Below are 16,424 nucleotides of genomic sequence, written 5' to 3' on the forward strand. Positions count from 1 at the left end.
TTTTGTTTGATTTGCCAAATAAAGTGAATAAATCCGGGCAACATCCGGGCATTTTCCAATGAAATCCGGGCAACCGGGCCGGCCCGCAAATTTTGTATCAAATATCCGGGCAAACCCGGATAAAACCGGGCAATCTGGCAACCTTAACCAAGAAATAGTTTTCTTGGTTGTCGTTGTGAAGGTCGGCTGTGTACAGATTGAATAGGAATGGGGAAAGTGGGCATCCTTGTGGAAGTCCGTTTTCTATTCTTATCTAACCAATGCATTTTGAGGGCGATACGCTTAAAACATAAGGCAAGAAAGAATTTTATGAATTTATAAACTCAAAAAAATTTAAAAATTCATTCAAGGTTTTGATACCTTTTGATGTAATATTTTGACTTTTAAAAATTATACGTAGAGAAGCTCAAAATAAAAACTAGGATGTTTTTTGTTTCTTATTTAAATGAACTTAAAAAATAAAACATATTTCAGCTTTTATGGAGGTTTAATAATGATTATATAGTGGAATAAGAGAGTGTTTTCGCATGCCCCCATTATGTTTGTAAAATGCCTCCATCCTAAAATAACAGGTTAAAGAGGATAAGTAAATAAATTTTATCATTGAAACTTCAAATCTAAGCTCTGATCAACATCTTAAGAGAGAATTGAAAATCTATGAACAGATTTGATGAAGTTTTTCTTATGGAAGAACTGCCTCCATAGTATGGCAACCCTAACTTTTTTTTATTCCATAAAATTATATTACACATTGATTTTTTTAAAACTTCAGCTTTATCATACGGAAGTTATTATTTTCTATCAGTTCAATGAAATTATACGGAAATATTGCCCAAAACAGGAATTTTGTTCAAAACATAAATAGGCGCATTTAGCCTGCACGGTTTGAGATTCGGCATTTTTGACAACAGTTATAATAAAATCGTTTTCTCGAAAACGAAAGCAAATTTTAACATAAAAATTACTTCAATGTACAGAAAACAGATGCCTGCACACGTGTATATAGTTTTTGTAGACATATTCGATGTGATATTGGTGTAAATCAGTGTTCTGCTTAATAGGCGCATATAGCCCGATCCTCCCCTACCATGAATCTTTCCCTAAGGTATATGCACTGACCATACTGACTGGACACTCGATTTCGTTTTCTGGATAATTTTTCCAACAGTACGCAATATCGATTCCAGAGTGCGCATCGATCGATTTGAAGAAATGCTATCCCAGTTAGGAAATGCCACCCAACTTTAAAATAAAAACAGGCAATTTCTACGATAAAATCGGGCTAAACAGGTCCATTTTTTCTATAGGGCATTTTTTGTTAAATTTTTCAGGTTCGCCACCTACCGTCGGTATTGCGAACCTGCAAAATCTGACAACAAAAAATTAGACAGAAAATGGTTGAATTTTTGTTATAAGTGTCATGTCAGTGTGGTCAGTGGTATTTGTGTAGTAGACTAGTTCACTTTTCGGCTTTTTTCGCAGATCAAAGCCGGACTCATATAGATTGTTCCTCATGCATTTTCAAGTATTTCTGTCAAATTTGAGATCTATTGAACTAATTTCTGTTCTGCGCATTGAGTTTTTGTGAAAAAGTCCATTTCTCTTGAAAATTTTCTTATGAGGGCTCTAGCAAGCCCCTGTTAATATTAAATAATAATTTTAGAATGCATGGTGGTTGATATTATTAGCAATTTTATGGATCTGTTTTAGATAATCGTTCAAAACAAACCGAAAAAATTTAAAAAATCATAAACTAGCAACTTGTACAGAAATTTTACTTACAAGTTGAAGGTTTGAAATCTGCAGTAAATCCGTAAATAATATTTTTTACAAAATATAAAATTTAACTCCTGGCCCAGTCATGGGTACTTCATTGAATACAATATCTTTGCTTGTGCACAAGTTGGTGTGGAAAAAACTTGAATAAAAAATATTTTACCAATTCGAATTTGTTGCAAACATCTGTAAATAACTTGACCGCTATATATTCGATTTGTGTGTTTATTACATCAAATGAAAGGTAATAAAAAGGGCTTTACAAGAAAAGTTTTTGTGAAAAATGATTTTCTTTAATTTACTGCAGATTTTTAACTTTCAACTTGTAATTAAAATTTCTGTTCAAGTTGGTAGTTTATGAGTTTTTAATTTTTTTTCGGTTTCTTTTGCACGATTATCTAAAACAGATCCATACAATAACTGATAATATCAACCATCATGCATTCTAAAATGATGACGTTGATTAGGGATATTGGCGTGGGGTCACAGCCTGGTTTGGGGATCGGTTTCACGATAACCCTTCTCCAAGCATCTGGAATTTGTTCCTCTACAAAGATTCTTCCCAGCATCTATATCACTTTTACCAAGAGTTCAGGTTTCAGGGATTTTAGAATGTTGTAGGAAAGTCCATCTTCCCCGGGTGCTGAATGGTTTTTCTTTTTTCGTAGTTCCCTAAGAAATTCATATTCTGTTAGGGCCATTTCGTATCCTAATAATTCCTCTGTCGTCTTTCCCTTTGGCTTGGGTATGATTTGATCATCTTCATCCCCGAAAAAGTGTTCCATTATTTTACTTCCCATTTCTTCGTCAATAGTGTCTTTGTACTTAGTCGCGCTTTAAAGAGCCGTGTTTATCCCTTTAATTATATTCCACATCTATTTGGGTGGTGTGGATTCATCAATCAGTTCGGACATATTCTATTTATGTTTCCTCTTTTCTTTCCTAGCTAATTTCTTGAATCTCGCCCTTGCCTTCTGCAGTTCTAACTAACAATCATAGTTTCTGTTTTTGTTATAATTTCTTAAGGCTACCTTTTTGAGTTCGTATAGTTCATCCAATTCTTTCGTCCACCAATTTTTCAAGAAGTTGGCTTTTTTTTTTATTTTTGATAACATATGAGGTTTTTCCTAAGACGTCGTCGAAAATACTTTGCATTTCGGTGGGATCGTAGATGTACTGTGGTTGAATTTCGTTTAGCAATTGTACGGCTTTTTCTTTATTAACGTTTTTGGTCGATTGTTTGGCTATAGGTATTAAGCTAGAAATTGAAATTTTAATAAGAAGATGCGAGCTATCTTTTTCCTGTTCTTCAACTATCCCTGAAGTTTTTGAAGCTATATTAGAAGTACAAAAACTTAGATCTATTCCTGAATTATTTCTATGTGGGGTAAGGATAGTGGTGTTTTGTCCTAAATTTAGGATTAAAAACTTCGACTGATCAATTTTTTCTACTAAGGTAAGGCCTTTTCTACAAGAGCTTCTGTTGATTTCGTAGTCCCGTAATAGATGATGGGAGTTGAAATCTCCGCATATGACAATATCTCCTACTATCTTTTCAAGCCTATCAAACATAATGTTAAATTTGTTGCAGAACTCATTTCGATGTTCGTGATTTGGTGGAATCGTAAATTGACACTAAAGTTAAGGGTTCGGATCCCTTTTTTTTCTAACGGCTATTGTTTCTATAGGATTTGTAGTTCCTAAATCTAGGAGCTCCCCGACCAGTGTTTCCTGTAGCAAGATCCCAACCCCGTTGTATCCTTCCTTGCGTTGACTCCAGAAACCCTCTTATCTTGACGTTTTCATCCTTTTTGAGCCGGATTTTCTGAAGGGCTACTGCCATTTCAACGACCTTAACTCCTCTAGAAAAAGCTGCAGAATTTTTGAGACAAATCGTTCGAAATCTGTTGCGGTCAGGAGGTTTCAAAAATTCTTGAAGATCTTGGTTCTTTGACGAAATGTTCCGGTTGGGAAGCTGGAGTGAAGCTGTACAGAAGAGTGGAGCAAACGGAGCTACTTGAAGCCTTCGTCCTTAGCAGCAATTTTTACATTGGCGCAAGGGAAATATATAGTTTTCACATTTGATGGTATACCCATAAATTTTGACCATCCGTGGGATTTCATCACTCGAAATGGTAATCCTTAGGTTTTCGTCAGCTCAAGTTGATCGTCCTTTCCCATTCTCTTTAGCCTTTCTACCTGTTCAATTTTCAAATCTGATTCCGTGAATTCTTTTAATTCCTCAATCCCGAATTCAATTGGAACTCCACGCACAAAAGCCATGGCGTTTTGTGTATTATTTGGTACAAATGATTTTATGTGCTTATTTTCCATGTTTAGTTTTTTCAGTGCGTTTGCGGTTGATTTGTTAGTTGTTTCGAAGCGATACCGGAACTTTCAATTTTCTTGATGCTTTCAAAGTCCTTGAATCCTAGTTCCATGAGCGCTTTACCGACACTGACCTCGTGAGCCGGGAATGTTCCAGCTTGATCAATGTGTTCAATGTAGATTGGTTCCACAGCTTCTTCGGAGGTGTTGTTGTTGCTTTCTGTTGTTTTTCTCGATGGTGTTGTATGTTGTGATCCAATCTTTTCCATCGTAGTTTTCTTCGTTGTTGTTTTTCCGTTTATCGGCAATTGGTATACCGGTTTTACGATCTGGTTGTTGGTGGCATTGTAGAAAAAAAACACTTAATCCACTATCCACTGAAAACTTCTTTCTTCTGCTACCAAATTTTTATACAATGTATTCACTTTACTCCACTTTTTTGAAAAAAATACTACCGAGCGTCTTATGCCATATTCGTTTTCATCCTGGTGGTGCACCGGTAGTGCACCAAGTGCTGTCAAAACGTTTTTTTTTTTATATGGAGATGACAGCAGTTGGTGCACAACCATCTTTCCACCAGATGAAAACGAATATGGCATTAGAAAAATAACTAAACGTCCGCCATATTCGTATTTTCTCCCTTCCTTATTTTTGTCTTCTGTTTATGGTTTTCCCATCTGAGCACGATTTAGAGAGGATTTCGCCTTGACGTACTTTGAGATACATACTCCATTGGACTGATTCAACCGAATTGTTTACACTATTGCCGTATTTTATCAGATATTTATACATTTCTTCTCCAAATCAAACTGCCAGTTTTCTGCGAGTGTGCAAATATTGGTGGAAATGGGTCACCAATTTTAATTTTTTTTTTTTTGTTGTTTCGATTATAATCGTTTTACCATCTTTATGGCATTCGCGACTTCATCAACGGTGCAGTTGGCGGATTGTTATTGAAAAACTTATCCGGTACAACTGTGTTCGATGTTTGCTCATGGGCTCGAACTCGCGGACATCGGCTCAGGAGACAACAGACTTGCCAACTGAGCTATATCATAAGCCCACCAATTTTAGTGTATTCAAGAAATTTTAAGATATACCTACACCTTTTAGGAGACTTCAACTTTTCCCAAGTTGCGAGCAGTTTTTAATCATTTCCAAAACTTTAAATGGTGGATGAAAGATTCAATTTACAGAAATAAATCTGAACACAAAAGGAATTTTGCTAAAAATCTACTGAAGTTTCTAAATTGTAAAAATACGTTTTCGAAAATCTTACCTTATCAACTTATTCGCACTTTCCAATCGCCTATAGGACTAACAACAAGTCTTCTCATAAGATGCCCATTACACCGTAATATTAGTGGTCATGTTTGGCAACTTTTCTGATATTTTTGCCCTCTTTCGTATGCATTTAATTTATTTAAGTTTAAAAATCGATTACTTCTATCGCTTTTGATATAATCAAGAACAATACGAATGTTGTTTCAGCTAATTGCCGAAAACAGTTTATTTAGTTCAACTTTATGCGAAAACAAATTTAGCATTTTTCCCTCCAAAGATAACAAGGTAGTAAACAAAAGGATAATAATAAAAAATAGTAGGTATCATAAAGGTTTGGAAAGTGTCAAAATTAAAAACGAAATGTACGTGGAAATCAATCCACTTATTTGGTAGACTTCTAGCCTAATTTGGTTCACGCTTGTTTTTGATCTGTAAAAAATACAATTTTCTATAAATAATTTCTAGAATTCTGTGAAAAATATAATTTTCTACAGGAACTTACCGAACGCTTCATCTCCACGCAAACGTGCTTGATCGGTGTCTCATAGAACTTCCGCTTGCAGTACTGACACACGAAGCTCGGTTTGTGGATCTTCTGGTGCATCTGCAGATGTTCGGTGGTGCGAAACGATTTGTTACAGACGCTGCACAGCAGCAAATTTTTAATGGTAAACGTCGATTCGGGCATGTCTATGGTCAGTTCCGAACGCGTTCGCTTCTTCAAGGATCTACGTTTTTTGTCGTCCGACGAAGTCATGGAGCTTGGTTTGGGTGGATTTTCCTGGTGGTTGTCGCCACTGTTGGATGATGGTTTGTTGTTATTATTGGTGTCCGATGATGTAGATTCCACTTGAGATGAAGAATCGTTTGACGACTTGACCGGTTCTTGTTTAACATCTTCCGGGGGCTTTTGCTGCGGTTTTGATGTCGGCGATGATTTGTTGTTGACGTCTGTCTTTTCTGCCTTATTTGACTTTGCTCGGCTCTGGAATAGGATGGCATCGGCACAATTCGAACCGTGTAGCATCAGCGAGTGTGGCGAAAGGAAAATCTTGCAACAGAATGGACACTGAATGGATTCGGTGTTACCGGGTAGCTTCGGTGTGATCAGAATTTCTTCGTCTTCGTCTTTGGCAACCGGACCAGGGGATGCTGTTTTGCTAGCTGGCTTTTCTGCTGGGTCTTCGTCGGAGCTGTCCAAAATTTCAATCGATTCGATAGTCTGACTCGTCGATCCTCTGTTGATCGAAAGTTTTTCCACCCGATAGTGGGTGGCGATAACGCGCCTCTCGATCGGAACCGTGCGCCGCCTGTAGGCTTCGAGACGGCTGCTTAGTGGAGTGTTCGAGTAGGATGAAGTTGACGGTTTGGGATTAGGCTTCAACTGAAGCGAATCCTGTTGAAGTTTCTTTTTGAGGGCTGGTAAATCTAGAAAAAGAATTGAGATCCTCAAATCCTAAACGATAACGGTAATTTATCAGAATTGATACCCAGTACGTTTCTAGATACAAAGAAAAAACAATTAGATACCTTTCAAAGTAACGGACACATAATCTCCTGCTGGAGACACTCGATTAATCCGATTGGTGCTGATCGATTTCAGCAAACTGGCTGAAACAGTCCTGACACCATCGGGCCCTTCCTTGAAGACTGCCTCACATTGAGTGAGTGATTGCAGTTTTTGTTTGCGTGGTTGCTTGCTTACAGCCAGCTGAGGAGTTGTAACCGGTAGCTGGACCGGAGTTGAATCGATTAAATTGATTTGTTGATTGAAATCGGATGAGGGCCCTGGGACCGGTTCTTCTTGCGGTTCCTGTTTGATATATGGCATCGGCATCGGAACTTCCGAAGGCATTTCCGAATCCAGCATTCCGGTAGCTATGGTACGTTTGGGAGCTTTGATTACGATTGTAGTATTTTGAGCAGCCGGTGACGACGATTCTGGTGACGCAAGCTTGGGGTTACTCCTGACCGGAGTAAGAGTCACGTTCAAATTTCCACTGGCCAGCGACTCAATTTTGCTTCTCATTGCCGGGCTAACATCTTTGAACTGAGTTGTCGAAATCAGTTCCGAGAGCCGACGGTTTGCTATCGGTGCTCCTGCGGCTGCTGCTTGTTGTTTCGAGGTTTTCTTGATAGAAATGTGATCAAAATATTTGGCCGTAAAAATCTTGCCCCGTTCGTCAATCATATTGACACTGCGATAGCCACGGGCGACATCCTGAGGCTTAAGCTCGACCTGAAAGATCTTCAAATATTATACTGTATCTATTCGGATATGCTGATGCACTTGAGATTTTCGGACAAATTTAAGAAAAATATTTTTGCAATGTCATTGAGAATCTGTTTTATCGTCCTTTCGTAAAGCTATCTTAAAATATTAAATTTCGAAGAAAAGTAGACATTTTAGGTTCAATAAGTCCGTCAAAGTGTCAAGTCAAAGAGGGTCCACATCAAGCCCATCGTCGTCCTTCCTGAGGTTGCGGTTGCTGATTCGGTATGAAGTAGCCGTTGGAACTTTCGTCACCAGTAATCCCTCGTTTTGCCAAAATGTAGTGGGTGACGGCCGGGTCTTGGAACTGGGCCGCCGCGCGGATCTGAACATCCAGTATGATCGGAATGTCTTGTTTGCGGAATTCGCAAACCGTACAGCACTGGGAGAGAAATTCGTGAGCGGGAATGCCGATTAGTTAACTACAAGTAACTCATTTGGGACAGTTAAGTATCTAGGTATTAATGTTTTCTCAAGTAGTTTTCCCAGAAGTCTCAATCTGTAATTTCCTTAATAATTTTTCCATTCTCAAGCAGCTTAAATTTCAATTCGATTTGTAAAAAGAAACGTTTAGAAGTCTAGGCTTAGGCTAAAACTTTTTAACTTTTGCATATTACAAAGTGAAAAACTTTTTCCAACGCAGAGGTTCCGATACGTTAAAATAGTTCATCAGCGGAAATTCGGGGTTGTTCATTAAAAAAAGAAATCTCAATTTCCTGATGCCATATGAGTCTTTCAGAGAATGTTAAAAACCGTGCCAATTCTGAAGCTCTGAAACTTTAGACAATTAGACATTTTACTTGAGAACCTAGGGAAGAATGGCCCAGGTTGTTAAACTCCCTTGAAAAAAAAATACTTGAGAACTGTAACTTGATGCCTGAGACATGAAACTTTGAAACATCTGAGATCTGATCTGAGACATGTAGAACTCGAGAGTCATGGGTTCAGAGACATGAGATTTGAGACCTGAGATACGAGATATGGGAATTAAGACCTTAGACATGTCATATGAGATATGAGACGAGAGAAGTAAGTATTGGGAGGTGAGGCGTGAGAAATGAAAAAGTGAAGTCGTTTGAAGTGAGAAATCAGACATGAGAAATGCGTAGTGAGACGTAAGATGATGTTTGATATGGGTTGTAAAAAAAAGACGTAGGACATGAGCAGAAAGAAGTGAAACGTGAGGCTTACTTCTCACGTTTCACACCTCACTTCTCATATTTACATCTCACGTCTCACAACTAACTTTTCACGTCTCACTTTTCACAGCTCGCGTCTAATGTTTCAGGTCTCAAGATTTCAAGTCTCAGGTCTTGCGGCTCACTTCTCATTTCTCATGTGTCATGTATCAGTTCTCATGTCCCAGGCCTTAAGTCCATTTTTGGTTTGTCTCTTTTCTCAGGTTCCAAGGTCTCAGTTCCCAAGTCACGTGTCTTAGGTCTCATGTCCCATAAATCATGTCTCAGGTCTTATGTATCATATCATGTCGAAGCTCAAAGCTAACATTCTCCCTATTTCAAACATTTCTAAGTGTTTTCCCTTGAAAAAGAGCCTTGGAAATATTTTCTCCTAAATATCGCATTTATTGCAAAAATCGCGTAAGAACCGTGCTAGTTCCGAAAACCGTGTAAAGAGTCGAATCTACCAACCAAGCCTCTCTAATAAAATAAATTATATTAAATTAAAAACCGGGTAACAAAAGTCATGTAAAAAACCTCTGTGCATATCAGATTTCCTGAATCAATCAAGAATCATAAACCTGATTGAAACTAAATTATTCAGAACAAACAAAGCTATCAGTATAGATTATAAAATACAATAAAAATAAAATTCATTCATTTTAATAGATTCTATAATAGGTAAGATTGAATATATCATTTAAAATTTAAAAATAAAGACATCGTTTTCGTTTTAGCAAACTTAACAAAAATCTCATTAAATCGTCTTAAATATTAGTGTCATATTTTTTGAAAAATAATTTGTAGATTTTCGTCCATACCTCAAGTGCAACAGTAAAATTGAAAAAACCCCCATCAGAATCTTACCTTATTCGGATCCGGAAAGTGCTGCGGAAACATCAGCCGCATGTAGCACGGATCGTCCACCGTCGGTTCCCGGTTGAACATCTGACAATCGGTAGCCTCGGTTCGACCCAGCAAATTGTACCGGGGCTGCACCTTTGGTTCCGGTCGATGCTTCGGCACCGGAAACAGATCGTTCATCTCCCCGACCAGAGAGACTTTGTAGTGATCGAGATTGTGCAGGTACGGAACCGGAACGTGTTCCAGAAGTTTTTTGCCCTGGGATACCAGTTCGTCTTCCATTTCGAAGGCATTCTTGAGGACATCCTCCGGTATTCCGTTCTTCGAGACGAGGATGTCCTGTAGCTCGTCGATGAAGTCTACTTCCAGGGGTTCCAAATAGTATGACGGTTCCGTTTCCATGTAGAGTTCGTGACCGGGCTCGATGATTTGGAACGGCCCATCGAATAGAGGCAGATTGGGATCGGTAACGTAGCTGACACCTGCGGGGAGGTTTTGGAGAGGACGGTTAGGCTGTGGCGGCAAAGCGGAAACGGAAGCACTCGTAACGGTGTTCATGGTAACGAAACGGATGTCGTTGCCCGTCGAAGTTGATTGACTGCTGCTGAAGGCGATTTGTCTCAGCTGTTGAAAATGCTGCGGCTGTGCCGGTTTAATGACGTTAGTTTTCGGGACCGTAGCCCCGACACGTTGATTGGACAGCACTGTGACCGAGGCCGAGGACGGAAGCAAACGCTGCACCGGATGGCTGATGGTTGCTGATGTTCTCTGCTCCGATCCATTGACCTTCTGCTTCTGGCTGGTGGGCAAATTGTTTCGAGTCATACTGGGGCTGGTTACCACGGTAACGATTTCACTTCACTTTTGCTCAAGTAAAACAGAAATAGGCGGAGCACTTTTGCTATTTTTCGTGAACAAAAACATGCGGTCGAATTCAAACAAAACCAAAACAAAGCGTTTTCAAAACAGAGTTGCCATTTTTTGAAGAAAAAAAATTGGATTCAAAATTATACCACTTCTATTCTACACTGAACTGATTCATCAAAAGATTTTGACAATAAATTCTGAAAAAAAAAATGAATTTAAGCAACAAACACCGTGTTGAAAACAAAACAAAAAAAGACAAACCTGTCCAAAATTTAAAAATTTATTCAAAATAATTTTAAAAAAAATTAAAATAATTGAAAAAATTCAAAAATTGACAAATTTGTAAAAGAGTCAAACATTACAAAATTGACAAAAACGACCAGAATCAAAATAATAAAATAGACCGAAACGACAAAAAAACATGAACAAAATCTATTTAAAAATGGCAGAAATAAAAAACGACAAAATGTGTGAAATTTATAAAAAAAATACAAAAAGTCAAAACATACAAAAATGACAAATATTAAAAAAATTACAAAAAATTTCGAAAATAAAAATGTTTAATTACAAAAATTACTTAAATAAAAAAATTTACACCAAGAACAAAAGTTACACACTGAAACGTAGAAAAATAAAAAAAAAACGACAAGAATGAAAAAACAACGAAAAAGTCGAAAAAATGCAGAAATGACAAAAATATAAAAATATTCAAAATTATCAAGATTGACAAAACTTATAAAACTTGCATAAATAATAAAAATATTACAAAATCCGAAGAAAACAACACTCAGAGAAATCTCGGTGCTTGAACCAAAAAAAAGTTGAGTTTGATAAAAAAAAATTCTATCGAAACAAACTCTTTTATTTGATACAATGAGTTTGATTCTGAAGAAAAATATTTGAAATAAACGATTTATTCTTTGAATAAAAAAAATACTTTGAATCAAAGAATTTGTTTTAATTTCAAAAAGGTGAAAAATTCGTTGAATTAAAGGAAAACACTAACTGAATAAAAAAATAAAACTGAAAAACTGATTTAAATAACAAAATAACAAAGTAACAAAAAAGACAGAAAGTAATTTTTGTAGTTTTTGTTAAAAAATACAAAAATTACAGTGGTAACAAAAATGACAAAAAATTAAAATATTACAAAAATTTAAAAAAAATCAATAATTTAAAAAAAAATTACAAAACTTTGACAAAAATGACCATAATGACAAAAAAAAAGAGAAAAATGACAAAATGACAATAATTATTAGAAAAAATCAAAACGGAAAAAAATTACACAATAACAAAATAAAAAAAACCAAAACTGAAAAAATTGAAAAATATTACAAAACGCAAAAAACTTGTAATTTTTGAAAAATTATAGAAATTTACTGAAATAAAAAAAGTTGCAAGAATGGCAAAACTTACAATCAATTTTTTTTTATTATTGAAAAAATGAAAAAAAAAATGTAAAAATAATAGAAAAATCCAAAAAAAAAAAGACGAGAACGAAAATTATGTATGACATAATAAAAGGCAAAAATAATTAAAATGTAAAAAATAACAAAAATTAGAATAAATTTAAAAAAAATGACGAAAACTTAAAAAAAATGTTGAAGTACAATGACCACAATGACAAAAAATCTATTCTGAAGCTTAGTCTGGTGCAAAAAAACAACAATCTGTTTCAGCGATTACTCAATGAACCACACGCGGACAATTAAACTAACGAGGGAATCAAAAGGTCAGTACAAGCCTTCGAAAGAGCTTAAAACTACGGAGTGAACTATGCCCAACACAAATTCAACGTGACCCACTGAACAGCGTAATGAATCATGTCTGACCGAGTTATGTTTTTTTATCGCGTTAGAGCACTGAAGTACCTAAAAGTTGTTAGTTTGTATTGCTTTTATGAAAGAAACAAAAACAACCGACACTCTAAAAAATTTTTTCTAAGTAGGGTCGCGAAGATACTGTTTGTGACCATTCATGGGCTAGCTGATGGTACTTTTCTCACCTATTAAGATTGCGTAAAACGTGACTTTGAACCTTCCCCTCAACCTACTACGCGGAGAAATAAAACCCGAAACAAATTTGAAGAAGCACAAAAACGTACGTACAGTATATGTTTGCAAATTGGGTACACGCGTTCACCGTTTTGTTACAGTAGAGGTCGCCCAATCAAATGGAATCTGCGATCACAAGCGCGCGCACTTACAGCTTAGAGCAAGCAGCAAGGTAGCAAATTTGTAATCCATCAAACCCTACAACAACAACAACAGAATAAGACAGATGGAGGTTTTTGATGGGCGTTCATCCGATCGCGATCGTATGCTTTTACTGGCATTTCAAACCGCAGCCAGGTGCCCGAAAACTGTGCCAGTAGTACGCAGCAAGAGCGTTTGCAATGTATTTATGTTGGTGCCTCGTTTGTTTGGCTTGTTCCAAAAGGCCGCGATGATCCATGCAGTGAAGAAGGTGATAAGTACCTAGATTTTGAAGGAAATTAAAAGTGCGGTTTGAGGGAAACTGCAGAGGAGGTTCGAAAGCAAATGTTTTTCGGCACGGGCTTCATTGGTTTTAGTTGAAGCGTATGCGCGGTGCATTACTCGGCCACCACAACAGAGTGCACCTAACGCTGTAATGATTTTTGAGGTGGTGAAGTGGCTGGTTATGCAACTCGCGCGGTGACCATTATCATTTCTGTCCCGGGTTTGGTTACTTGAGGGGCGCACGCTGTTAAACTTTTTACCAGCCTTGTGCGAAAACCCAGAGACCTAGTTGTTTAGAGGCATTAGGGCCTTGTTTACATCGTCAATTTGTACATTTTTTTTTTCATCACCGTTATTACGCTTTTATCTCTTTTTAGGTGGTGATTTTAATTTATATGAAATTGCCTGAGCGTCATTTTACGTAACCTATTTTCTGCGCGATCTTATTTGGTGATCCTCTGAACAACTCAAATTTATCGTAATTAATAACCTTCAGCATCTGATGAAGCTCAGCAATGGTAAAGAAGCATTTGAATGCCATTGACTGATGTATTTATGCCAATCTCGAGCGGATAAAAAAAAAGATGAAAAGAAAAATATTGACCCCGATCAACCGTTCAAAGTGTTTGTTTGCTGAAAGCGTGGTGAGGTTTTTGAGAAGATTGAAAATGGATCTCAGATAGATGAAATTTATGGCAAGTGAGTGGAAACTGATTTGCGCATGAATTTTTTACTTTCTCTTAGGTTATTATTTAAAATTACTTACTCTTCAAAAATAGTTATTATTAAAAAATACCGGATAAACAATGCAAAAGTTCGAAGCCGACGAAATGTCCGTGTATTGATGTACTTTGCAGTTCGACCGATTTTATACCAGTTTTCTAACTGGGATTTTAAATGAAACATCCCAGATAGAAAAATCTGACAAGAATCGGTCCCGATTCGGTACGTCCAATCGGTGAAACGATCCAAAAACGGATCAGGTAACAAACCAAATCCAGACCGATTCCAGGCCCTAGTGACACAACTTTCCTGGCAATAAGTTTTTTTGTGAGTGAGCTTTAAAACAGACCAAAACCGGTCTCTTATCGATTCGAAATTTGATCGGTTTTCAAACACGTGCAGTCGGACCAGATTTATACCAGTTTTCTAACTGGGATTGCTATGCATCGACTGTCATTCGGAACCCTGGAGATTGGTGTTTTGATTTCGACACGGAAGGCCGATTTTTATTTATTGACGAAAAATATTTTAACATTTTAATAGTTTTTTCGTTTGTACTGTCGCTATATGGTGTTTTTTTAACGTGTTTAGTGAATAGAGTGCAAAAATAACCAAAAATTGTGAAGTGAAACAGCCGAGAAACAACGATGAGCTTCGCAGATGCTGCTCCTGATGGAGCAGCATCTAAAATGACAAGGCCCCCTAACCTCGAAACTGGGAATGAATCAGCATTACGAGGAGATCATTCTATGGAATATACCGAGTTGGAACAAACAGCAAACAGGAAACAGAACGACATTTATTTGAACACAAATGGAACTACAGAAAGGCATGAACAGGAAAGATCAACAAAAATTTTCAAAAACTACGAATACAAACCAAGTGATGGACGGCCATACAGAGTACAAATAGAAAACACAGATATTGAGAAAACGAAGACACTCAATCGCTTGAAAATTGGAGAAATCCTTCATCAGAATGGGTTCGACAAATCAATCGAGGACATCAGAAAGACTGGAAGGAATAAGGTGACGGTGTACGTGGGAAACTGGAGAGATGCAAACCGTTTAGCTGCATGCAAAAACCTTCAACTAAAAAACTACAAGGCATACATACCGAAACAATTTGTGACAATGACTGGTGTGATTTCGGGGATTCCCATAGACATGGATGAAGAGATAAAAGATAACATCCAAAGTCATATAGAAATCGAATCAGTGTTCAGGATGAGTCGTTTCAAGGACGGAAAAAAAGAGCCAACGCACAAAATGGGGGTGGTATTCAGGAGCAATATTCTTCCCACTTACATAAGTATTTTTTCTGCTATTTTCAGAATTCAACCCTACATCAGGAAGCCCGTAATCTGCTACAAGTGCCTAAGGTACAACCACCTGTCGAAAAACTGCAAAGCAAAAGTTGAAAAATGTCCTAGTTGTTCAGAGGAACATCCGGTAGACAAAAACTGTAAAAAAATAAAATGCATTTACTGTGAGAGTAACGAGCACAAGACGACGGATAAATCATGTCCAAGATGGAAGAAAGAGAGCGATATCCAAGCAACCATGGCGAAGAAAAGCATGACGTATCAAGAAGCAAGACAGTCGTATCAACTACCAACAGAAAACCAGTTCGATGTTTTAAGAAATGCTGAGGAGTATCCAACACCGGCAGAATCGTATGCCAACATTACAACAAGGACAACAAAATCTTACCAACAAGTACCTAAAACAAGGAACAATACACTGATAAACAACCGACAACACAAAGAAAGGGAAGGAAAAGAAGGAGCATCGAGCCTGACGCAGAAAGAGTTTGTAAAGAAACGCAGAATGGAAGAAGAAAAGGAAGAGAACGTAGGAAACGGTTTGAACAATGAGCACAGAACAGGAGAAATGGAAAAACTGAAGAAACATTTAGAAGAGACGATCAAGAAGCAAACACAAACACAATGGAATAGAGTTATGGAAGAAATTAGCACAAAATTAGTTGAAATTTTAAAACCTCACGGCACACCAGGAGAGGAACTATCCGCTCAAATCATGGGTGAGTTGAGAAAAGCAGGTGAGTGGACTGGAAACACTTTTATATAAACATGTTCAACATATTACAAGCAAACATTCAGAGCTTAAAAACAAACAAAAATGAACTTGCACATGAAATTTTTTCTGGAAAATATGACGTAGCACTATTATCTGAGATTTGGGTAAAACCAGATCAAATGCTAACTGAACGGTGGAATATCCAAGGGTATCACCGTGTACTGGCACCTAGATCCGATGGTTTTGGAGGAGTAGGCATCTATTTGCGTTCGGATTTATCTTTCAAAAAAATCACACTCAATTCAACCATGAATTTTGAAACTCTAGGGATAAAAATACATCCAATCGACCTGGTTCTTGTAACAATTTATATAAATCCAAGAATCACTATCCAAGAACTTGAAACGTGTATACCAATACTATTAAATGAAATATCTAATCACCCAAAAGTGCTTATAGGAGGAGATTTCAACAGTCATAATGAGTTATGGGGATGCTCAGAAACAAATAACAAAGGTAATTTGGTTTATGATCAAATTACTAATTCCAATTTACTGATTATGAACACAGGAGAATCAACATATATACCGTCTAACGTTGATCAAAGACCTAG

At 37.1% G+C, this 16,424-nt stretch overlaps 2 protein-coding genes across 5 annotated transcripts in view; both read right to left on the bottom strand.

The window, feature by feature from the left end:
* The window catches only part of LOC129755470 (uncharacterized protein DDB_G0284459-like), a 131,037-nt gene that overhangs the window by 100,412 nt on the left and 14,201 nt on the right, over window positions 1-16,424 (bottom strand). The gene's annotated exons all lie outside the window — the stretch shown is intronic.
* On the bottom strand, window positions 5,656-10,603 carry LOC129755469 (uncharacterized). Its single transcript, XM_055751980.1, has 4 exons — window positions 9,706-10,603; window positions 6,919-7,627; window positions 5,891-6,816; window positions 5,656-5,817 (listed from the first exon to the last, which is right to left on the bottom strand). Exons 1-4 carry the CDS (start codon window positions 10,525-10,527, stop codon window positions 5,791-5,793), a joined length of 2,484 nt encoding a protein of 827 aa, XP_055607955.1. The 5' UTR covers window positions 10,528-10,603; the 3' UTR covers window positions 5,656-5,790.

This window comes from Uranotaenia lowii, chromosome 3, assembly GCF_029784155.1.
Source record: "Uranotaenia lowii strain MFRU-FL chromosome 3, ASM2978415v1, whole genome shotgun sequence".
Taxonomy (NCBI): Eukaryota; Metazoa; Arthropoda; class Insecta; order Diptera; family Culicidae; genus Uranotaenia; species Uranotaenia lowii.